Source organism: Anas acuta, chromosome 15 (genome assembly GCF_963932015.1).
Source record: "Anas acuta chromosome 15, bAnaAcu1.1, whole genome shotgun sequence".
Classification (NCBI taxonomy): Eukaryota; Metazoa; Chordata; class Aves; order Anseriformes; family Anatidae; genus Anas; species Anas acuta.
The window spans coordinates 15,958,983-15,982,621 of NC_088993.1; the positions used below are offsets into that span (position 1 = coordinate 15,958,983).

The 23,639-nt window shown below is 45.5% G+C and overlaps 1 protein-coding gene across 6 annotated transcripts in view; it reads right to left on the minus strand.

Moving 5' to 3' along the window:
- Nucleotides 1–23,639, minus strand: part of CACNA1H (calcium voltage-gated channel subunit alpha1 H) — a 221,445-nt gene that overhangs the window by 36,937 nt on the left and 160,869 nt on the right. For all 6 annotated transcript variants that reach the window (XM_068699495.1, XM_068699493.1, XM_068699494.1 and 3 more), the window contains 13 exons: nucleotides 18,009–18,160; nucleotides 16,827–17,012; nucleotides 16,015–16,132; nucleotides 14,239–14,394; nucleotides 9,559–9,649; nucleotides 7,219–7,427; nucleotides 5,571–6,005; nucleotides 4,770–4,870; nucleotides 4,247–4,370; nucleotides 4,039–4,107; nucleotides 3,744–3,928; nucleotides 1,238–1,364; nucleotides 582–707 (listed from right to left, as the gene is read on the minus strand). In XM_068699495.1, coding sequence (XP_068555596.1) covers nucleotides 582–707; nucleotides 1,238–1,364; nucleotides 3,744–3,928; nucleotides 4,039–4,107; nucleotides 4,247–4,370; nucleotides 4,770–4,870; nucleotides 5,571–6,005; nucleotides 7,219–7,427; nucleotides 9,559–9,649; nucleotides 14,239–14,394; nucleotides 16,015–16,132; nucleotides 16,827–17,012; nucleotides 18,009–18,160 — 2,079 coding nt within the window. The remainder of the gene's footprint in view (nucleotides 1–581; nucleotides 708–1,237; nucleotides 1,365–3,743; nucleotides 3,929–4,038; nucleotides 4,108–4,246; nucleotides 4,371–4,769; nucleotides 4,871–5,570; nucleotides 6,006–7,218; nucleotides 7,428–9,558; nucleotides 9,650–14,238; nucleotides 14,395–16,014; nucleotides 16,133–16,826; nucleotides 17,013–18,008; nucleotides 18,161–23,639) is intronic.

Consider the following 23,639-nt stretch of genomic DNA (forward strand, 5'->3'; position numbering starts at 1 on the left):
AGAAACACAACATGTGGTTTGATTTACCTGTTTGCCTGTGGCTTAAAACTAGAGCTGAGCAACCTATGGTCAATAACATTCATTTTCCCTCGCATATAGGCTCATTTTTGCTCAGCCACATCAAGCTGTCTGGTCACCTAAGCATGATTAAAAATCAATATGCCAGGCTGGACAAATGTCATGAGGTTTAATAAAGTTTAACAGATCCCAGTTCCTACTATGGACTGTCTCACTTTTCAGACAGTATAAAACACCTCTTTTTTTTGGCAAACCTAACAGCCAAGAGATTCAAAGTGACAGCTGAGCTCCATACACAAGGCATCACATGCAAAAGCAGTGTTTTTAAGACAAAATTATCCTATAAACAAGGAATTATATAACCCTAGGAAGTCTGTTTGCAAGACACATTGAGAGGTGACCTGATACATTCTTACCCTAAATCAGGGTTGTTTCTGATAGATGAGTATCTATGTTCTTGGATGCTTCCTCTGATGGAGGTTCTATACCCACTTCAAAGAATATGTTTCAACTGCTCATTCATTAAAAACTGGTAAAGAAAATTCCTGCGACGAGGACTTTACCTGTCCCAAATTGTCGAAATTGTACTTCCGTCGAACCCATTTGTAGCGTGCATTAGTACAGTCAGTCTTCGTAGTGATGTTTTTCACATCAGGGCCATCACAGTAGTAGAATTTGCCTTTAAAAAGCTGTATTTGAGAAGCAACAACAACAAAAGAAAAAAACAAAAAAGGAGCAGCTATGGAAAGTCTGTTCCTCTGATTTATCTTCCTGTCCCTTGGTAGAGTTTTTTTCCACGTTCAAATTCCTTTTCTTTCCTCCCAGCTCAGATACCTGTCTTAACACACACAGCAGGAAACCACCTCTGGTGAAAATTCAGGTACTGAGACATACGTGCTTATTGCCTCAGATACAACAGAAGAAAGGCGATCCTGCAGGCCTGCTCTGTCTTGATGGGAGACATGAGACTCAGAATTTGGCTTTTCCTTCCCCTTCCCAGGTAGGTCTGTTCTAAACCTGCGGATCTTCTATTGAGAAGATGTCAACCCCACCCCTGAGCATCTCTTCTACAGCCTGACTCTTCTTTCCTAACAACTAACTGAAATGTTCCCCTGGGGAGACTTAAGCTCATTATTTCCACCTTAACCTCAGGCGGTGAGAAAAACCTCTCTTTTGCAGCAGTTGCTTATATAAGGCAGTGGTGAGGGAAATACTCTACCTGCACCCCTAAAATCCCAAAGATAATGAAGAAAGCACAGCAGATGAGAACGATATTCCCAATAGGCCTCAAGGAAGAGATCAAGGTTTCTACCACCAGCTTCAGACCTGGGGCTCTACTGATGACTCTGAAAAAAGCCAAACAATAAAGCTTTTAATTTTTATTAAAATTTCCTGTTACTATATGGCTGCTTTTTCACCTCTGCTTGAGCTTCAGTGAAGATACCAAAATCCCCCTCTACCTGCAGACAGCATTCAGAGATTATTACTGACTTATCTGGACAACCAGAACATCCACAGTTAGATGGAATTAAACAGTTTAAGACATCCCGTCATTAGGCTGTTGGGCAACTGCTTACTAGCAACAGTGAGGAGGGAATACTCTGTATGGGTAGAAGGTCATGGAGGTTCCTGCTATAGGGCTGTTTGCTCCTCAGCCAAGAGGGCTGGGCCCCTCTGAGGTCTCTGTGATCCAAGCAGAGGCAAACACCCCATGAAGGAGCCTGCTTTCTAACACAATGAGTGAACAGCTTTGCAGTGGCACTAGGGAGCATGTTCTCTTGGTACAGAGGTAGAAATGGAGGCACAAGTGAGGTCCCTGAGAAGGGCTCCTTGGAAATGCAGGTGAATCCCAGGAGCCGCGGCCCTCAGGGAAACAAAGCCCTAAAGCACGTGTCTGTCTGCCTTGCCATCAGTGGGATTACACAATCCCTCAAAAGTAAGGCCTAAGTGCTCACCTGCCCTGCTGGCCTGCGCCCCGTAACAACATTTCAAACAAAGTAATTTCAGTTTGTTTCCTAATTAGTTCCTGAACTGACTCTTTGCCAACAGGGACTTGCGACCAACAGCTCCACAGCCAAAGGGTCATCCCATTAAAGAGCAGCGGTGCTTGCTTGCTGTGAGGCGATGAGAGGCCAGGCAGGCTCTGAGCACAGCCTGAAGCAGGTTTTGGGTATTATGGAGAGCAAGTGTTTCCCTTTTCTGTTCAAGTGCTTGGAGAACAGCTCTCCCATGGGTGTCTGAAAAATGTGTTTGCACACAGAAGTGTAACTAGCCTGAGCAAGCTTTTCTGGGAAGCTGGGTGTTTTGACTGAAAAACATCAATTTATTTTTTTTTTTTCTTTCTTTTTCTTTTTTCTCTTTTTTTTTTTTTAGGAGGGGCCTGTAGAGGGGAGAGAGTACAAATCCTTGCAGATAGTCTGAACTTGCATGGCTAATGAGGCTTTAATGCCTGCCAAACAGAGAAAATAGCAGAGATGTATGCTGCAGGGACAAAAGGTTTCAACAGGGTCTCATTTGGCAGAACGTAACGTGGCAGTCTGAACTGCACCTACGAAGTGTTAGGAACGGTCCCCGGAGTAATCCTAGGAGAGGCTGTGATAAGTGAAGCCAATGTGAGGGGTGATGAATTCCCCTCTATTAATAGGTTCTGCCCTAGTTATTCTCTGAGACCAATTCCCCTTTTTTCCCTTACGTATGCTTATGAGCCGCCCGTGCCCTGATTTCTGTTCCCAGTTATGTGTGTCAGACAGATGCCCCGAAGCCCTGCCAAGCCATGGCTTGCCCAGGGTGACCCAGAGCAGCTCCAGTGAGCCAGGACTGCAAGGGAACCCCCATGCCACCAGCAGAACAGAGTGTGGGAGCAAGAAAGACGACAAACACTCACAAAGCTACTTGTCAGCAAGGAAATGCAGAGCAGCAGACAAATAGCTCTTGCTCTGGCAGTCATGGGCCTAAATAAGATTGCCTCTTCCTATTACTCTCATAAGCAAGCAGCAAGCAGCTTTTCATCAGAAAGCCTACAGGCCTCTGGAGGTGCCTATCTTATTTCCACTGAAATTTCATGAAAACAGGCTTGTGTTTCTTGCTGAGCGGGATAGAAATAGAACAGGAGCCGTGAGCTGATAAGAATCCCCCAAGCATTAACATTCTTTGTTACTGCATCATTGTAAACAAAATACAAATTCCTTTTCTTTTTCTCAAATAATGAAAGCATCTTCCCATCCTCTTCCTAACTGAGAGCTAAATTGTTTTGCAATGATCTTAGATATGCAGGCACGGGAGAGCAGGTATAGACACTGGAGCTTATCAAATTATCATCAGCACCTGTTCAATTGCAAATTCTTTCTCAGCCAATACAACCTCCTTGCTCGGGAACGACTATGAGGTTGCACAGCTTAACAAGGAGCCAGACTGATTTGTAAAACGGTGATAAAAATGCAGCGTGGAGGAGGCATTCAATGCACTAACTGCCTGAGTGTGATAACACCACTCGCTCCAAACTCCATCCGCTCTTCTCCACACCGGAGAAGACAAATTATATTAGAACTAATTTCACTCTTTTCAAACAGTTTCACTAGATAAAAGCTCCCCAAAGATGATTCTACCCATACCGTGTTTCAGCTTTTTGTGTTATTAAGCAAAGTCTTGAGGGATCATATGCATTTTTTCAAATTCCTTGATTTATCAACACAAAATAAACTTAGTCACCCTATCCATGAACATACCGGAGAGGTCTCAAGGTCCGCAGAAGTCTCAAAACACGAAGGACACCCAGGATCTTAGCTCCGCCTGCTGATGCCATGGAGACAATAATGTCAATGATAGATACGAAGACCAGGACTCCATCCAGAACGTTCCAGCTGCTCTGTAGATAGGTGTTCTCCCCAGAGAAAAAGCCAAGAGCTACTACCTACAGCCGGGAGAAGAAGGACATTTAAATCTGCACCCAGATTGTAACTATGTCAGATTTTCAATCTTTTTCAGGCCTCACCGTGTGTCATAGGATGGAGATATAATTACCTTAACCATCATTTCAGCCACGAAGATTGCAGTGAAGATATAATTAGAAACACTCAGGAATACCCTTTCCTTTAAAACATAAGCAACAAAAAGCAGCATGTTATTTAAAGAGGTTAGAAAACAAACATCTTTTATTTTACAGGGTCTTGCACTGACAAGACTAAGATGTGCTTATGAGATCAAGGAAGCAAATGACTCAGGTGCTCACCGTGCTGTGTGGGTCTATGTCTGGTCTCTCCAATGCTATAGTGATGCAGTTGAGAAATATGAAGACCAGCACTACATGATCAAACATTTTGTGGGCAATCACCTTCTGGCACATCACTCGGAACCTGTAGATACAGTGGAGAGAGATGCTTGGATTGGCAAGAGACCCCCACCTTAATGGCACGTCCTTGAAAGCCACCAGCATCAGTCCAGGTAGTGAAAAAGTCTCTCTCTACAAGCATAGGCTTCAAGCATTACTACCAATGGCTAATGTAAAAAAGATGTAATAATGGCTATTATTAACGACGGTTAAAGCATCCTACTTCCCAGACAGGCATAGAGTGACCCTTGCAATGATTCTGCCCACAACTAACAAAAATGTTACTTAAAAATCAGGAGTTAAATTTCTAAAGCTCTCAGCGCTTCTGCATCAGAGGGATCTTTCCCAAGGGAAGGTCAACTAAAAATGTAATATTCCTTTACTGCAAACCACAGTGGGCTGGCCTTTCCCTAGAATTTCTTACCGATTCTGTGGGGAAAACAAGTAGAGGGACCAATCTTCATGAGTCTTGCACCACTCTGGTTTGTAGGGCTCGAGGACTTTACGAATCCGGTAGCAGTAACTCTGGATAGAAAACAAGAAACACCTTTTCTTCCTCTTTTATTTTCCTGCCTCTTCAGCTTCCACAGTTTTTCTGTGAAAGGGGGCAGTATCTGGCATTTCATAGTCACAGCATTTGGGACAGAGACAGAGCAGGCATGGTAAAGGGTTGTATTTTTAGTGAAACAGGGAGAAAAGGAGTGGAAAAAAGGGGCTGTTTTTACAGCGAGATAGATATGAACATGAGAAATCAAGACTTCTAGCAAGGTATCATTTTGAGATCTAAAGTTTTGTCAAAACCAAAAAGGCCTCAAGCAGTCAAAAAGTTAATAGTGTAGATACCACTCTTTCTGTACTTTCAAGCCTTCAAGATACCAGTTAGCTCCTGTGAGCAAAGACATCAGCTAGCTTTTGTGACCTACAGCTAATTTTTGTAGGCATCCTGACAAAGAAGACAATCTCAGCCAGTCAAAAAAAAAACAGGCAAACGACTGCACATCCCCTTGCAGTTTTACTTTGTTAGAGGCCAATGCAATGTAACAGACCACACCATTAGCTTGAAAGCCTTTTAGGAACCAGAGGCCCTTCCCTCAGGTTTAGATTCGTTTTGTTTATACCAGCCATTGGGCACAAAGACATCTGAGCCTGAGCTGGATTTTTAATCCGCCTTCTTGGAGTGGAAAAGCCATTTAATGCATGAGCACCCAATTTCCCCAAAACTCACATCCTCCATGTCATCCTCATAGTCCATGGCCTCCTCCTTATGGCCATCGATGCGCAGGAAGAACTCGCTGGGGACGTGCACCATCTTGCCGTTGCAGTCCTGGTACTCAGCAGGCAGAACAGCCATGGGGCTGATACTGAGCGAGTGGCGCATGGTGGGCAACTGCAGCAGCTCGGGCAGGTCCAAGGAGCTGCGGTAATCCAGGGACTCTGCCCGGCGATGCAGGGAGGGCCTGCTGACCGTGCTGGACTTGGCGTCGTCAGAGTCATCGTCTGTGCTGCCTTTGCCCTCCCCGGAGAGCAGGGACTCTCTTTCTCCCGACTGGTTCTTCTTCTTGAGGCTCGGGGCTCTGCCCAGGCTGTTCCAGCTTGAGCGTCGACTTCCCCAGTTGCTGCTGGTGCCCCAGTTGGCACAAGGGGAACTGCGGAGGCTGGACTGAGAGAGCAGAAAGACATTTGAGGGTGTGCTTGCAGGAGGAAGTCGCAGAGTATGGCATTTTGCCCAGACTGGAAGACCCTTCTTGTTGCAAGGCATGTCTTCCCCTTCCAATTTTACTGCTCCAATTTTACCATGCCAATGCCTTGAGATGGGAGCCAAGCACCCAGCTGTGCCCACACTGAAGGCACTCTTTGAACTACACCCATAGCACAGACACCAATCCTCTGTGCTGCCTGATTTCCTGTTGTCCTGTCAACATCGATTTTGCATAAAAACCGAACCCAAAGACACTAACCACCAAAGCAGCATTTTCTTTCCTCAGGACCAAGTTGTTTCAGGACACAACTTCCCTGGCTTCCAAAAGGGTGCTGGCACCTGAGTCACCCAAGTGTCTGTTGGAAACCGTGCCCAAATTCACATTACTTTCTCTTCAATTTGCTGCACAAGGAGGTGGAATGAATGTCTTTCTCACAGCAAATTTCTGGCAACGATCAGTGTGTCAATGCACTTTGGTTGGCAGGTGGTTGCCACGATAACAGCACTTAAGGTCAGAGCAGAAAAACTAGAAGGAACACTCTTTTTCCCTCCATGGCTTCCTCCTAGCACAGAAACAAGGCAAACTGCCTTCCCCCTCCCCAGTGCCAGCCAGCTTTCCTTTGATTGCTTCATCTTCCTTTGGCTGGTGGCACTGACGTGCTCTCAAAGAAAGAATTCAAACCATGAACCGCCCTCTCTAGCAACTCACAATACCATTAAACCCCAAGGCAAATAACAGTCATCTCTATTTTCTTTTCAAAAGCATTACCTTGACTAAGCAGCTTACCAAAGGGGATAGTGGCTCTGTCTCTGTGTGAAGTACCTTCACGGTCCACTGCCTTGATTTGAACATGATATTGCAGTTACAGAGCAGAGGAATAGGATAGATAAGCAGCAGCAAAAATCCACTTTGTCTATTAAGTCTGCTCCCTCTGTTTTCACAGAGCTGCCCTCCCGCTCCCCTGTTGCAGGCAAAATGCAATCAGTTGCCAAAGCAGGCAGTTCCAGCCAGATCTCTGCTCCGCGAGCTGTGCCTGGTGGCAATCAGTCTGAGTAGTACCAGAAGCACCAGCAAACATCAAAAATCAATATGTATATATATATAAATGTATACACACGTCACTTGTGCTGCTTGCAGGCACTTGAGAGAGAGTTGTTAGCCATGAACACCTACCAAGGACTTCTGATCGTAGCTCATGGGATCTATTGAAGCGTTACTCCCTCTCCTTGAGTCCACAAAAGTGTGCACTGAATCCATGTGTGGGGAACACTTTGGTGTGGGCATTGGTGTGGCCGCAGTGCGCATGATGATAGGAGGTGGCATGCTTCCCCTGCCCTCCAGGTGCCCATTTGGGGTGACGGCAAGTGAGTACATCTTCATCTCTGGAGAGAAAACACATGGTGAATGTAAAGCTAGAGCTACAGAAACCACTCTTCAAAACAGACATTACTCCTTGGGTCTTCTAGGAACTCTGCCAAATGGGGATTAAATTTTGTGGGCAATACTAAGATTAGTCCATCACTTCGAAAGGCATAAGGCAAATGTTACAAACTTTCAAGAGGCCTTCAGCCCTGCCTTCTTTTGCTCAGTCTTTCTGGGGATTAGGAGACTGGAGTTGCGTTTTTTGGGGTCTGGGAAAGAGTTTCCAAGGAAAGGACGCTGAGGACTAGCTAAATTCACCCTATGAAGTTAATCTCTTCTCCTTGACATAGCCTGTTGGACAGAGATTTTTATGTAGTTCTGATGTGCTCTGAGTTCTGTCATGTGACAGGCACTAAGCAAACATCAGTCACTGTCTTTAGTCATCTGCTCAGAGGATGGGAAATGGAAATGGCTTCTAAACTTCTACATGCCTAAAGGAGTAAATCTGTAACAGAAAAATGTGATGACACAGCTCTGTGGCAACTGGAGAAAGGATCTATTTTAGCTGTATGGCAAGTATGGACCACAGCAACTGTATTCTAACTGAAGACAAACCAGATGTAATGCCTGTAGCTCTATGGACTGCAGTACCACCCCAAACCAAAAGCCTAGTTTCATACACATAAGTTAAGCTGAACTATCCTCAGTGTTACCAGGCTTAGTGGATTCTAGTTTAATAACTGCAGAATCACAGTCCTAGGGAGCGGGAAGGATGGGACCATCTGTGATCAGCAGGAAAGATGAAAGTCTGCAGTGAGAAATCCAAGTAGGCACATTACCCCTGCTATTTTTCCTCCACAGGCTGCTTTTGTAATGCAGTGTGCTTCTATTGTATCATCTGTTTAGTTGCTGGCTTGGGCACAGATATCTGAGCTGCACCACAGAAGTCCCTGGGAACATTGCCACTCACTTCAAGGGGTGGAAGATCCAGCTCAAAATTTGCTAATCTGCAGTACACGTCCCTCTTGCCAGTGTATCTGTTTACAGACCAGTGGCAACGTAATAGAATTGTTAATGTCCTTATGCTCTCCAGTCACCGGTTGGCACCTAGGAGGCTTATGGAGACAGACAATTATTCACAGACATTGACTGACAGCGAGCTCAGCCCTGTTTTCTATTCTTGTACTATCTGAGAAGGTGAAAATATTTCCTGCCCCTAGAACTCTGTTATTAGTTGAAATTGTCCAGCATATAGTTGGTGTAGAGGAAATTTAAGCTGTGGATTTTCTTGCCAACTATTTGCAATGGATATTTATCTCGTCATTTGGTGCTTGGGATTTGTTGCTTGATCTGCAGACCCAGCAGCTCCGTCACCTTCCTGTGATCTAGCTCTGTCTCATCTTCCTCACCAAATCACTTCTGCCCCTTCCCCAGCTGAATTCCATCTGCTCACCACAATCAATATAATTTCCTTAGCTGAAATGAACCCTAGTTTGGAAGCATTTAAAGTAATCCTAACAAAAGTCCAAGATGAGAATAAAAATACAGAGGAACTAAACTGGCTCTTGTTTACCATTGTGCCATTCACTCTGTTTAAATATCCGATCCCTTCCTTTCCCCTACCTAATTGCAAACTCTACAGAGTGTAGAGCTTGTCACCTACTATTCCATGTTTATAATGCAGTAGTACAATGTGGACTTATTCACAATCAATCATCAGGCTTGCCTGTAACACAAATAAACTGCAACACTTCCATCAATCAAACCTCACCTAAGTGCATTTGTGTGAAACCAAAAGAACAGATGAGAAAATGACTGATTTGAGAAGGAGACTTTCTGAGAAGTCGTGTGAGAATATTGCTGTCAGCAAACCATTCTGTGGTAACGATGATACAGAAGAAACGATGAGACAGAACTAAATATTGTACTATAGCTGAAATGAGAAAAACATCTGTTTAAAGGAAATATCAGTGCTCATTTAGCTTCCCAACACATTTTGCGTACTGACTCTGTTAACATAGCTATCAGATCAATTCTGAAATGAAAGGTATTCTTCTGATTTCTCCCATAAATTTCCAGGAAAGGATGATTGCAGAGGCCAAGTGGTAGCACAACTCAAATTAATGAGAAAACACAGGACCAAAATCCTACCAGTTGCTCGGAGGTCTTTCAGCTTCTCAAAATCATCATCGAAGTTGGCAGATGTCTTGTCCTCATCTGTGTCTGACCTATTGGCATCCCCCTGCAGAGAGGAGAAAGGAAATTAACAGATCTGATTCATTTACACTTCAGCACAAAAGCATTTTGGATTATTTAGCAGCTCAGATATACCTCTGCTTCTCACGGGTAATTAGAGCACGGCCCAAGAACCAGGAGAGCAGAATGCAAAATTCCCTCTACATTGCCTTGGGGAATGACCCCAGGTAAGTCCTTCTACTTGTTTAGTTTTGTTTTCACACTTAGACGGAAAGGATGATGTTGTGATTGCAACTACTGTTCCTGCAGTGTCGTTGCACTTCCTTCCCTGTGCCCAGCCTCACCAAACAGTGCGTCCCAGGGGAGAACATGAAAGTGCAGATGCAATCAGAAGAGTGACAAAGAAAAATGGCATTGTGAGGTTCCATATCTACTCTCTCCATGATTCCAGATGGAAGCACCTAGGTTTTAATGTCAAAGGATGAGAAATGATTTTTCTTCTTTATCACATCTTTGTCATCACTATAAATTTGACTGAGATGTGAAAACCAAGCCCTAATTTGCTTCCTTCTCACTGGCCGGTAATTGAGATTATATTGGGAAATCTCTTGGCAACATTGAAGCTGGGGTAGAAGGGAATGAGGCCAGCTTGCCTGGAAGCACAGCATCATCTCAGGACAGACAACAGCCAATAGCTCAGCTAGACTGGCTTTCCTCCTGGAAGCTCAATTATGTTTCTCTTTTACAAGTGTCTGCTACCAAAAATGACCTAAATAATGTACAAGCCTGGGACAGAGGACCTATTGTCAGGTTCTCCTCTGCTGGTGAGTCTGCAGAGAGAAGGGATTCCAGCAAGGCTATTGGCATGACTGGCGTGAGCCATCAAGACTGCAGAAAAGCTGTGCAAACTGGTAGCAAACGGTTGGATTAAAGCAGCTGGTCCTAGGAGAAGAAGCTGAGTTCCTTAACGGATGCCTGAACAAATCACCACGGTTTCTAGAGATACAGTGCTCAAGTGTCAGCGAACTTAATTTCATCTGTGATGTATTGCTGCCTGGTGCAGCCAAACAGACAGGATGACTGAAAGGCTTGAGCTCCCTTATCCATCTTCTCTGTTTTGGAGCAGAAGCACTAGCACAGAGTAGCTGAAAGATTTGCATAATTTTGGAAGGTTTGTTTGCTTCTCCGGAGCAGCTCTGGGGTAGATTTCAAAATGACATGGGAACAATGTAAACACAAATATGCAATTATGGTCCCCTTTGAAGTCTGGCTGCTTGTTGTCCTAAGCACAAATGAGGAATAGTCTGTACTAAAAATGGTTCTGTGGCCATTTAGGCCTTTTCTTTTAGGGATATGCCTGCCAAACTTGCTCCACAGGCAGCTTGGAACCTGACATCCAGCTGAGACTGTGTACCATGATTCACAGGATAATTTTTACTGTCCTTGCTGAAATACTGCTGATGGTTCAGAGCTTCAAGCAGCTCTAATATACACCCTCTTAGCTGCACAAGTCTCCCAGGAGTCGCTCTCCATCTAAGTGGAATAAGCACCTGAGCAAAGGGAGGAGTAGTGCACACCAGTGCCTGCTCTACCCACTAACAGCATCACCTTGCAGGAGGGAGAAGTCAAAGAGGTCGAAACACGAATTTCTGCCATATTCCCAACATACAAACAAAACCAGGGATGACAAAAGAAAACCCAGCTCCATCAAGCTTCAACTTCTTCCTGGGAGTTCTCCAAGGAGATTGTAACAGTCCTTTGTTTACAACCAGAGCTAAGTTAGGCATTTATAAGTGCAAGACTTGAACCAAGACCTCGTAGCTGAAATACAGCCCCGAGAAGGGTTTTCTGTGGCACAGCTGATACCTCACTATGAGACATTTGACAAGCCCATAGGCTTGATGTCAAAATATAAAATAAATGGTAGTGGAGAGCAAAATGTGCTCTGCAAATGTCATGCCTGTGGTTGCTGGCCTTTTCTGAGGCAGTGCCGAGTGAATAATACAAGCTTTGAAAAGTACTCCTTACACATATTTAAATCATGCTCCATAACAGCTCCAAAAGGAGCCATCAAGCCTAAGCAAGAAAGCGAGAGCTAGCTCTGTAATCACGCACTCAGAGAATATTGCACGAGGCTGCCAGTTTCTGGCTTCACATCAGCATGTGATTCAGCCTCCAAGAGGGTGGGCAAGGAGTGGGTCTGTGCCATGGAAATGTACCTGCAGGCTGCCAGGTCGCTGGATGGAGAAAACTTTTTTCTGCCCTAAAGCACTCAGTGACAAACTGCTCCTGAGTGTAACACAGCAGCAGGGCACTCTGCAAGGGTCCTCTGTGCCTAAATGCAGATTGCTTGAGCTCAAAAAGAAGTCTCCATGCACTAAAGAGGCACAGCCAGACATGGGAATGGGTGGTAAATAAGAGAACTCAGATCCCAGATGTCTCCCCTCCGCTAAAAGCACCAGTGGTACTGGCAACAAGAGGAGCAGGAGCAGTTTCCAGTCATTCAAGTCACACTTGATGGTTATCTGTTTGGGTTTCCCTGGCACGTCCTCTTTTTCCACCCAGATTTGGTGGAATCAAAGGATATCTGACACGTCTGGCCACTGAAAAGCCTCCTCCCTTAACAGCCAACTGCATCATTTGCTTCTGCATTCAGTGGAGGAAAATCTATTACTGTAGCACAGACTTTGTACAGTCAATGTATTTACAAAGACAATATATTTACAACCAATTCTGCTATGGCCTGTGCTGTTTACTGAGGTCAAGCACAACCACTTGGCACACAGCTAACAAGTCTCTTGGAGGAAAACCTCTTCTGGTTGGGAAGGCAGCCACTACTACAGAGCCTGCAGGAATACTGGTAATTCCTTGAATTGGTCTTACTACGTTAGGGGCTAAAATGTCCACCCCCATCTGCCACGGGCTGCACCAGCACAGGAATATGGCAAAGGGGTGAGGGTACCCAGAGCAGAGCCAGCAGATGCTGGGATTGATGACACTGAGAAAAGTACCCAAGTTTGGAAATAAACAGCATCAGCTCAAGGCACTGCCACATGGAGTATAGCTTGGAGAAGGTCCTCCCTGCTCCTTGTGGTGGATCTTCGGGGCATGGCCCCACTAGACAAGACATCAGGATGCCCCTAATGCAGGGCAGAGCCATTCATTTTGAAAGTGGAAGGCTGGACTACTCCTATCTTCTCTGTGTGGGCAGGTGGCACTCACTGCCCCCAGGATCCATGAAACAGCCCCAGGCAACGTGCATCAGGGTTGTTTTTTTCCAAACTGGGCCTTGGCTCCTGTTGTTCCAATTAATTTTCCTCTACTAGTGCTGTGAGGAAGCTAGGAGGGATGTTTTAATAATGAATCTATGCAGACATCCTTGAAGGACATAATGTGGCTGTGCTGGCTTGAGAGAAGGGAATTGTTGGTCCATGAATATTTCAATTATATTCCATGGTCTGTGATGGTTTGTCCAAGTCTGATACAAACATAGCAAATAAGAGCATGATGCCATTTCTGGGGAAAAAAATGAAAAGTGAAATAAAAAAACAAAACAGTATAAAAATAAAGTGTTTCTTTCTCCTCTTTCCCTTGGGAGCTAAGGCGGTGAAAACTGAAACCATTTTCTCATTTTGTTTCTTAGTCTCTGTGTCTCTGAAGCCAATCCAGCACTAAGCAAATTTTCCCATTCTTGATGGTTGCAGAAATAAGTAATAATTAAAAAATTCCAAAGCGTGACATAAGCCTTTTTGATACCACTACTCCTAGCTTCAACTAAGTCTGGATGATTTTTGTTAAATCTCAAATTCATTTCCATTTCCATTTGCACTGGGACTTTGAAAAAAGTCCTTTTTTTTTTTTTTTTTCTTCCTGGATCATATGTATGTGCATATATATCAATGTATTTATAACCAAAATGGATTGTCCTTATTTAAAATAAATCTTCCCCAAAAGGATCTGCTGTGATGAAAGGAAGATGGTGAAGAGCAGGATAGGACAGGGGATGGTGGGTTTCAGCTACTCTGAGGATGCTGAAAGCAGATCTGAAATGGACTGGAGGGAAAGGGAAACTTAGGGGCAAATTCCTTGCTCACTGACCTGTTACAGACATTAATTTCAGGTGTGGGCAAAAATCTCTTTAGCATTTATATGCCCTGTATCATCCAAATTTAATGTTTGTAGCCTTGCAGTACAGTTTTTCTAACAGCTGTGCTACCAGCCTCAAATAGCACGTAAGGGGCAGAGTCTCCAGGAAAAGCTTGGATTCAGCCAGCTCATGTCCTACCAGCTCCACATGACAAGTGTTGACCAGACACATGGTCTTTATGTGGTGGGCCCGCCATAAAGAAACAAAACACAGGACATAAGTGAGATTTAGGCAAGTGAAATCCATCCTAAGTGATTTCCTCAAAGTCACACTACACACCCCGCAGCAGATCATTCCAAGTCCCAAAGAGTCCAGGGGACCTTACGTGCAAGGACAGAGCTTCACATGCCCAACGCAGCTCATCTGCACCTCTTGAAGTCAAATTTAGGGCTGCCTGCATGGCTGGATGTTTGCACTGCTGCAGAATGATCCGTACAATTTTACCTACACATCACAATTTTTTCCCTCCCCCTGCTCAGATCTCTTACCTCTGCCTGGAAGCCTTCTACCAGAATGGCAACCAGAAGGTTGAAGAGCACGTAATTGCCAAAGGTCATCAGGGCCACGAAGTAGAGGGCTGCCCATGAGGATGTAGATGCCATCCCATTGTACAGGACCACGTTCCAGTCCTCTTGAGTGAGGATCTGCAGAGAGGTGAAGGGCGAGACTCTGATTACTCCACTCCTCTCATGCATGGCAGCTGCATTCAAATCCTCACTGACATACTCATTTCTTCCTCTCCTTTTGACCTTTTCTAAGCATAATCATTAGCAGGTCTCATGAGATAAGACATCAAAACATTCCTTTATTCTGAGCTTTGCACATGAGAGCTCTCTCCTGGCCAAACCTCCCCTCCCTGCAGGAGGATCTAGCGCACTGCTGCCAATAAAAATGACTAGTTCAGATCCTAGATATGGCAACATAAAGGGTGTGCTGGTCTAGGTCCTATTATTTGGTGTGTGGGGGGTATTGTCTCCTTTGATAACCATCAGTAGATAACAGACCTGAGGCCAGGGCTGTTGTCCCCTGTGGAGCTGCTCTTTATAAGGCATCTGGACCTGAAGAAAAGGGTAGGATACATTATATTTGACATGATAAATGCCATAGGGTGGCTTAAGAAACTCAGGGAAGCAAAGCGGTTTCCATTGGGTAAAAGTACTGACAAACTGGGCAAAAAAAAAATACTTTTCTTCGCAAAGCCTTGCTCTAAGGGACCTTCCTAAGGGATTTGCACTCTTCTAGCTTCACTGGAGCTCAAAAACCTAGGGGCCTATGAAAAACAGATGACAGATGCATGCTCCACATTAATTCAGGCTTACAACGAAAGTGGCTTCTAACCCTCCCGAAAACAAGGTAGCTTTGGGGATAGGAATGCGGTCGGCGGCACTGAGCCGTGTCTCTCATTAACCTTCATGGGATGCAGGGCTGAGCACTTCTGCTCTGTGCCAACTCTATTTCCCGCGGGACTGTTAGAATAAATGCAGAAGTCTGTATTTATGTTGGAAAAAAAACATATGAACCTGTGAGACTAATGCTGATTTCTCCTTGCTTCTTTGTAAGAAGGAAAACTTTGCAAGAAGTTATATTCGTCCCACTGAAGACTCTGGACTGCTTTGTACCTTGAACAATACTGTGGTGAACACCTACTCTGCACTGAGAAACTTCCCTTAACATTGTTTACACTGTGCTCCATTTGGTGCACTTAGGCTGTAAGGACTGAGCTTTTAAACAGAAAAGCCTAATCTTTATATTTAGAATGTCCTGGAAATAGCAGCTTATTGCTCCATTATGGAATAGCCGGTAATTTAAAATATATAACAGACCTTGCCTGCAGAGGAAACGTAACTTTTTACATAAAGACTTTCCCAGCATATAGAGCCAGCAACTCCTGCTTCGATTTGTGAAACTATTTTGTCACTCCCCATTAAATTAAAATGTTTGGAAGTGCATTTTTGGGGCAGTAAAAGCAGGAAGGGAGATAGAGACTTACGGAATAGAAACAGAATGGACAGTAGACCGTGGGTCTTGATGTTAATGACTATATGAAAGGAAAATAAGAGCGGATTTCCAAGTCTTCCCAGACTTTACTTTTACTAACAACAGATAGGTATAGGGATGGTTTTGAGTAGATTTCTCCATCAGTGTTTGTAGAGACCAACTAACTGACAAACACAATCACTTTGCCCTAATAACTCTGTGGTGTGGTTTCAGTCCAAATTTGACAGTGCTCTATTTTAAAACTTCACGGAGGACTCAGAGCTTACCTGAAACACTGTCACAATGGCCCAAAGCAAGGAATCAAAATTCTTTCTATCTGGAACTGTGTCTCCCGTATCAGTTTTCAAGCTGAACTTGCATCCAAAAAGATGCATGCCGAGAATGCTAAAGTAGGAAAAAAGGGAGATGGAAGAAATATATTATTGCATGAAATACGATTGCAGTGAGGACTGCAGTGATATTTGGGATACTTTTTTTTACCCCAGTGTTTTGTGTGCCAGTGGTATCTCTCAAGAAGATGGGCTCTGCACTACCATGCATGTGACCACTGATCAAATCCTGCCATTTAGTTCTTGTGTGTCATGTTTCGTAATAATTGTCTACACTGAAGTCAAATCAGGGATCTCATTTTTCTAGAAAACATCAAACTACATTGCCAGCTGCCTAATCCTCCATCTGGTTTCCAAGAACAGGATCCCAAGGAGCATTATAAGGTCAAGCAGACAGAGGTCTTGGAAATCTGTATAACCTCCCTCTCAAATATGAGACCGGTAGAGTCCTGTTTCTGACAGCTTACTGAGACACAGCTAAATGAGCCTCCCAGGAACTCCAGAACAATTGTTTGACTGTTGTTGCCTGTCTGTGTTTTTCATTCACCTACAGAATTACAGTATCGCATGAAAAACTGAGGCTGCAAAGAAGTAAATCGTCTGTTGAGCGTCTGCTTGTCAGTCTATTGTGAGAACTTCTGTCATGTAGGCAGCCTAGCAAACATGCTGCATGGTTATTCTGATCTATGGATTATTTAAACGAGCCGAACGATTAATTGAAGGAGAGAAGCCGCAGAAGCCTCTGGTACCTGAAGATAAAGATGAAGAGCATGAGCAACATGCAGAAGGTGGCTACGTTGTCCATTGTCTTCATCAGGACCACCAGCTGGCGGCGGAGGGCGGGCATGAAACGCACCAGTTTCAGCACCCGGAGCAGCCGAAAAGTTCGCAGCACGGACAGGCCTCCATCTGACTGGCCGATGATCTCCCAGACGCTGCAGGATGCAAGAAGGAGAAAAGCTATTAACAGCAGCACTGCACTGTGAAAGCCCAGAGCAGGCAGGCTTCTTACAGGATATCACACCATTTAAGCCCTAAAAGGGTTATTTGCTGCTGCTTTTGAAAAACACCTCCGCTTCCCAGTTGTACAGGGCCATATGCTCGTGCCTAACCTCTAGCCTTTACAGCTGGTTTCCTAATTCTTTAATTCCCTTACTTTCTGTGGCTCTTCATAACACACCATGTCTCCCGCTAGGCTGCTTTCACTACAGTCACAAGCCTAGCCACAAAAAGTGGATTGCAATTTTGTACCGGGCTAATATCCAGAGGGATTTACATTTGTGGGGATGGGTTGGTTTGATCAGTGTTTAATATTTAACAAGCCACAGACTGGCCTTTGTTTCCGGACCTTTTCCCTGTTTCTTCTCACTTGTCTGCGGCAAAGGGATGGGCCAAGTGAAGCCAAGAGAGCTTCTGTGTCTGCCCCAAATTACTGACCAAGGGCTGAATGGCGTTGCTAGAAAGAATCCCAGCCTAGAGAGGAGCTGCATGAGCTGCTACCGTGCACGTTGTGACGTTACCAGCGTAGGCTGGGATGATGGTGCCTTGGGAAGGGACAGCAGAACACGGCCCTTTCTTCCCCTCCAGCTTGCCCTGTTCCATGTTAATCTGGGAGAAGGAGGGCACGCTGCTGGGATATGGACACTCACAGTACTCTTTTCCCAGGACCAGCCGTTCTGCACTACAGTGGAAAATTGTCCATCGTGCCAGACATGTGGCGTAAATAGACCTTGCTCTCCATCTGCCAGGTCCATTTACTTTGGACGGCCCTTCTACTGGGGGGAATCTAAAAGGCTGGTGTAATTATAGCCCATGATAACCAGCGAGCCCTGGATTAACGCATGCCACGTCATTCCTGCTCCCCATCCCACTCCCCAGCAGGCCTAAGCCCTTGGCAGAAAAGCCACAGCGGAGAAAGAACTGGCAGTGACCTGATGACAACTATGATCCCATCAAAGATGTTGTACGGGTTCTTGATGTAGCCGAAGAGGCCAAAGGCAAGGAGCTTCAGGAGCATCTCCAGGGCAAACATGCTTGTGAAGACGATGTTACTGATCTCCAAGGCGTTGGTCAACTCGTCCGGCTATGGGGCAAAAAAGGAACATGGTCAAATAGATGTGCAGAGGAAACAGCCATGGGCTGGTGTGTTCCTCCCCCTCTGGGATTTGCGCTAACGATGCACAAATGCTGTGGCTTCCTGCGTTCCTCCTGAGAGCCACAGAGGCAGGTAAGTGTCTGAGGGGGACAGCAAACAACCATCACAGGCAGTCCCTAGGAGTTTTACTGGAAATACAGAATCCCAGCCCATTTCTGGAGCAGCTGCAGAACAACTACACCCAATATATGCGCCCAACAAATTGAAGCTACACAAAGAAGAGCACTTGTGCATTCTTGCAACAGCAACTACCAAGGGTAGCATGGCTTGTAAGTCTTGTGTTTAGTCTTGCATTGGTCAGGCTCTTTTTATTGCAGAGCTTTACGTGTCCTGCTATATCCAAAGCAGGAGCGCTGTCAACACAGCGTAGCTCTATTCACATACAGAGAAAGCGCTTTTCCTGCAGACATCTCTTAAAAGAATTAAGAAAACAAATATCTGTGAAAGGCAATAGGATCAATAGTTTTAACTCCCTTGAGTGCCTTTGGAAATCACCCCTGAAAACAAAACAAGATGATTTCTCCTCCTGGAATCCTGGTCAGTAACTTACAGCAAATCTTGTTAGTGACAGCAGTACGGCTCCAGGTGTCAGGATTCCCTCCAGGATGGGAGTGGGTTCCTCTGGTTTAACCTGTCTGCGTGCAGCTTACCTCTAAGATCTGATCTTTCCATTCCTCTCCTCCATCAGCAGCACCAAATTACCTTGGGCTACAACCCTGTGTTTCACACACAGCCCCTGAAGTTCCTTTCCTGGGGAGCACAGCAATGTCTGCCCAGCACCTGGGCTCGATTCATGCAAAGCCGTGGCACAGCAGGACACGCACAGAAGGTGGGCTGGGGTTTGTTACTCGAGCTACTCCCTCCGACACCACCGAGCTCTGCAATGCGCATTTCTAATGCTCACGACCCATTCCTTTGTAAAAGAAAATGAGTCTTTTTCATTTCCTCGGTGTAATAATATTGTCTAGAAAAAAAAGGTGTTATTTTCATATCTGACTCATCTCCTGACTGATAATAGCTTCCTTTATTCCCCATCCGTCATTAGACGCTGTGTTAATAGATGGCAGTTTCTTGGGGCTGTTGCTGCATTATTTGTGGCTCTGAAGGGACAAGACCATTGTAATACTACGGCACAGCCACGTTTAACTCCACACCCTGCAAAGCAAATCCCCAGCAATTGAAGGAGAGGGGGAAAGAGTTAACTTGAAGCCAGGAAGAGCCTGCACATCCCCTACTATCGGCAGCGACAGTCTGTGGGCTGCTAATGAACCATCATTCATAGGCTAAATTACTTTATGCAATAGACTGTCTTGTGCTCAACCATTTATCCAAGAGAAAGAGCACTAAGAGCCTCGGTCCTCATGATTATAATCCATATACACTAATTACTAAGGGACACCAGGGGAAGGACTGTGCAATTCGCAGTTCTTTAGTCGCTAGCAAAGGGTGGCCCAGACGGCTGCAGGCCCCTGGGCTGCTCTCCTGCCACCTTCCTGGCTGTAGGGACAGCAATTCCCTCTCCAGCCCATGCCCGTTCCCTGACAGTGCCAAAACATCCCGGGCAGAGGGCTTTCCTTCGCAAGGGAAGCCCAGCTGAAGGAGAGGACTGCTGGAAGATGGCATCTCCCCAGCTCCCCAGCGGAGACAGCTCCTGAAATAGCCCCGCTGGCTGCCAGCCGCCGGCCCCGCTGCAAGCGACGGCGGTGACGGGACACCGCGCTGGCGGCATCCTCCAGCCGTTTGTCAGCATCATTATTTTTGTCAGACGTGGCTGGCACGTTCGGTTTCCCCTCGGCTGGGGTTATGCAAGAGCATTCTCAACAAGAGGCAAAATAACTTGCTAAATTCCTGCCTCCCTCCCGGCAGCAGAAGGAGCCTCCCTGGGACGGGATGTGCGCGGCAGGCCAAGGATGGCTCGTTAGAGGGCTGAGGCTGGGAAATTAATGACAATTCGCAGCAAGGAAGATGCAGCTGGGGCAGCTTTGATGGGACAGAGTGGTTCTGTAGCCCTGATTCCACCCAGAAACACAGGGAACCTGCCCACCGCTCCCTACGGTACCTTGCAGCCTGCAGTACGGTGGTTGTCTCTTCTGCTAGAGCCAAACCTGATTCTGTATTCTCCCAGTCCTCCTCACTGCTGCCAGATGTGCTGCCAAGAGGCACAATTTTATCATGAAAACTGGGATAACTTTGGGATCTTTTCAAAATCCCTAATCCTGGAGTTATATGAGTACAATGAGACAATTTTGGGAGGCCTTACAAAAAAAGTTTTCAGTGTCCAGCCTGAAAAGCCCAAGCTGGACAAACCAAAAAACACCCTCAGGCAAATAAAAAGAATTTGCAAGTTGTTATGCTCTAAAACATCCTGTTCTGTAATCCAACCCCAACATTTTTGTGGCCTGTTGAAATACTGGATTGCGACCAGTTAATGTATTGATAACTGTGTAATTGCTAGAACTGATTTGCCAATTTCCTTCAACAACTCGGTGTCCTTACTGCTTCCTCCCCAGCACCATGACTTTCGCTTCATATACGAGTTCAGGGAGTGCAGAAGAAAAGCTGCAGCGATCTCTCATGGGCAGCGAGAGAGGGCACGAGGAAGAGGGAGAGGAGAGGACATGGAGGAGATCATCCATAGCCGTGATGAGAGGCTGATCCTGCGAATCAAGAAGGATGACAGGGCAAAGCCTGGGCGAGGCTGATGCTGCAAATCCTCTTGTGCTTCAGGCAAGATCTTCATCATCCTTTAGTGCTCCCATTTGGGGTAAGGCAGAACTAATTTGGTGACAAGGACTGCTGTAACGTGGGATGTTTGGAGTGCAATCCCTCCGTGACCCAGAGGCAGGACTCACCGGGCAGAGACAAGGATGGATAGCCCTGCACGCTGGGCGAGCTGCTGATGTGAGCTTTTGTATTATTAGAGTGGAAGCTGAACAGCAGACGAGCCAAACATCCAGTGATGCTGCCTTCAAATGTAATTACCTTCTTTCAACACCAACTGGAGCCTAGAAAACAGCCTGCCATGGATATTTTTATAGCTTATGAAACGGTTTGTTGCTCAGAGCACAATTCATTTCCCACTTTTCTCACTCCCCGATGAGCGAAGATCGAGGAGGAGGGTTAAGGAAGAGACACTTGGAAGCCAAGATGGATTTGGCCATTCCCCTGGAGTCAGCCACTAGGAGACACTGTTGTTTTGTTCAAATTCAAGCCAACCCCAGAGCACGATTTTTTCCAGGAGCCTTTTTCTCTGGGAAAAACAAAATGTTGATTTGCTGAAAACAAAACTTTTCACGGCAAGGTTTATTTTCTGTCAAACTTCCTGGCTGGAAGAAAATGAAGTTGCTACAAAGCTTTTAAAATGCTGTGATGTCTTGTTTTGACCTTCTCAGAAAAGGAAATTTCAGGTTTTCTGCTTGAGATGTGGTTGTGTTGTGAAATGCAACTTCCTTCCTTCCAAGGCATGGCTAACAAAGGTTGACATCAAAATGATGCACATCCAACAGAGTATTTCTAAAGCGGCGTTTTTTGCTTTTTACCAAACACTTTCTAAGCCTTAACAACTCTGACAAGGAAACTACTTCCCCACCTTAGGGCTCCAAGCTGTGTTAGTGAAAAGTTCCTTTTTCAACAGCCAGTGAGGGAGCATGACCCCTTGTCAGCTTAGGATTTCTCCACATTTTTTGCTGCTGCAATGCCTGACCTTTACAACGGTCCAGGTTTCCAGAGACAGCCCAGGCCAAAGCATAGACAAAGAGCACCCAGATGGCATTGCACCATGACACAAAACGCCCAGGAATCCCCGCAATGGATGTGATGCAGGAGATGGTGGGCAATGAGGGGCACGAGGGACCACAGCACCAGTCCGAGAGGCTGGGATGGGAACACGCTGGGGACATTCAGCAGAAATGAGCACAGGGAAGGGTTTATCCTGCCCCTGCCACCGTCAGGTCCCAGGCAACATTCATACAGGGTTCAGATCTTAATAGAAATCTTATGGATTTAAGATGCAAATGAAAACTCACGCTACAGGAGTAAGGTTCCCACCATTAAAGAGGACAGAAACTCTATGGGATCAATTCACAAGATTTCAGCATCTTTCAATCGAGTTTAAAGTAACAGCCTTGATTCCAAGCAAAACACGTCCCAGGAAAGCACGACCACCTCTGCTCACTTTTAGGCCCTAGTTATGCTGCAGAATATTTCAGTGATTCAAAACCATGTTTTTATTAAGGAGAAACCTCAAACATTTCAGCAGTTCACTCCAAGTTCAGATAAACAGACAAAAAAATCCTTTTCTAAATAGTTTGGGTCTAAAAACCTCGGAAGACTAGTGCCTTTCTGAGAATCTGATACTTCTGGTTTTAGCGAGATGCAGCACAACCCCAGAGCCTTCCTGGAATCAGGAGAAAATCAATAAAAGAGAAACCCATAATGGTCAAATTATTGATGGCCCCTACAAAGAGAGGATGAAGAAGAACAGGAGTAGGGCTTTGCAGCCTTAGATTCTCGTAGTGCAGCTGAATTACTGCATTTCTTCAAGCAAGTCACTCTATCTCTTTCCTTATCCTCTTGCCCATATCCTACCTTATCTCTCTCGACTGCAGCATCCACAAAGACCTTATTCCACGTCGCTGAGGTTCAGCCACCAGCAGGATGGCACCGTGCCGTGGCACCTTGGAGCACCTTTGTGCTCTGATACTGAGAATAAAATAATCACGCCTGCACCATGCTGCAGAAAAAGGGCCGTTAGACACCTGGTCCCTCCTGGTGAATGAACAGGGAAGGAAGTTTCTGGAGTAAAGGATGTGCTTTGCTTCAGAAATCCCCCCCCCGAGCCCAAAGCAGCCGTTTGACTCCTGAACAGGGAGAGCTGGGGCTGGCAGAGACGCAGAGGAGTGGTAAACAAATCCAGAACATTTAGTCTCATAAACATCCTTTGCGCTTGTGTTGTTTTTTCTCTAGTCCTGGGCCTAAAGCTGTCAATGGGATTTTGAACACGTGCTTATCTTCGCTTTTCTGCTCTGTATTTTTCAGCTCAGTCTGCAGAGACTCCGACCAGGAAGAGGAGACATCATAAACTGTCAATTTACCTTTTGCTTCTGGACACGCTACATTTTCTTTCTTCACCCCATTTTCAAGGGGCTGTCATTTTCCATCTACCAGCTCCTGCACTGCAATGGATCTCACCTGCCTGCAGGCTTTGGCATCATCCTCATTTCATGGAATTAAAAAGCAAAGGGAATAAAAGAAAGAGACAGAGCAAGGGAGAGGAAGATTTCAGGCTAACTATGACGAGGTGGTAGAGAAAGGGAAAATCCCACCCACAACCTTTTGCGTTAATAAACCCAACCCATGGCAATCAGTGCAATCCTGGATAACCCAAGCAGCAGTAAGCACCGTTACT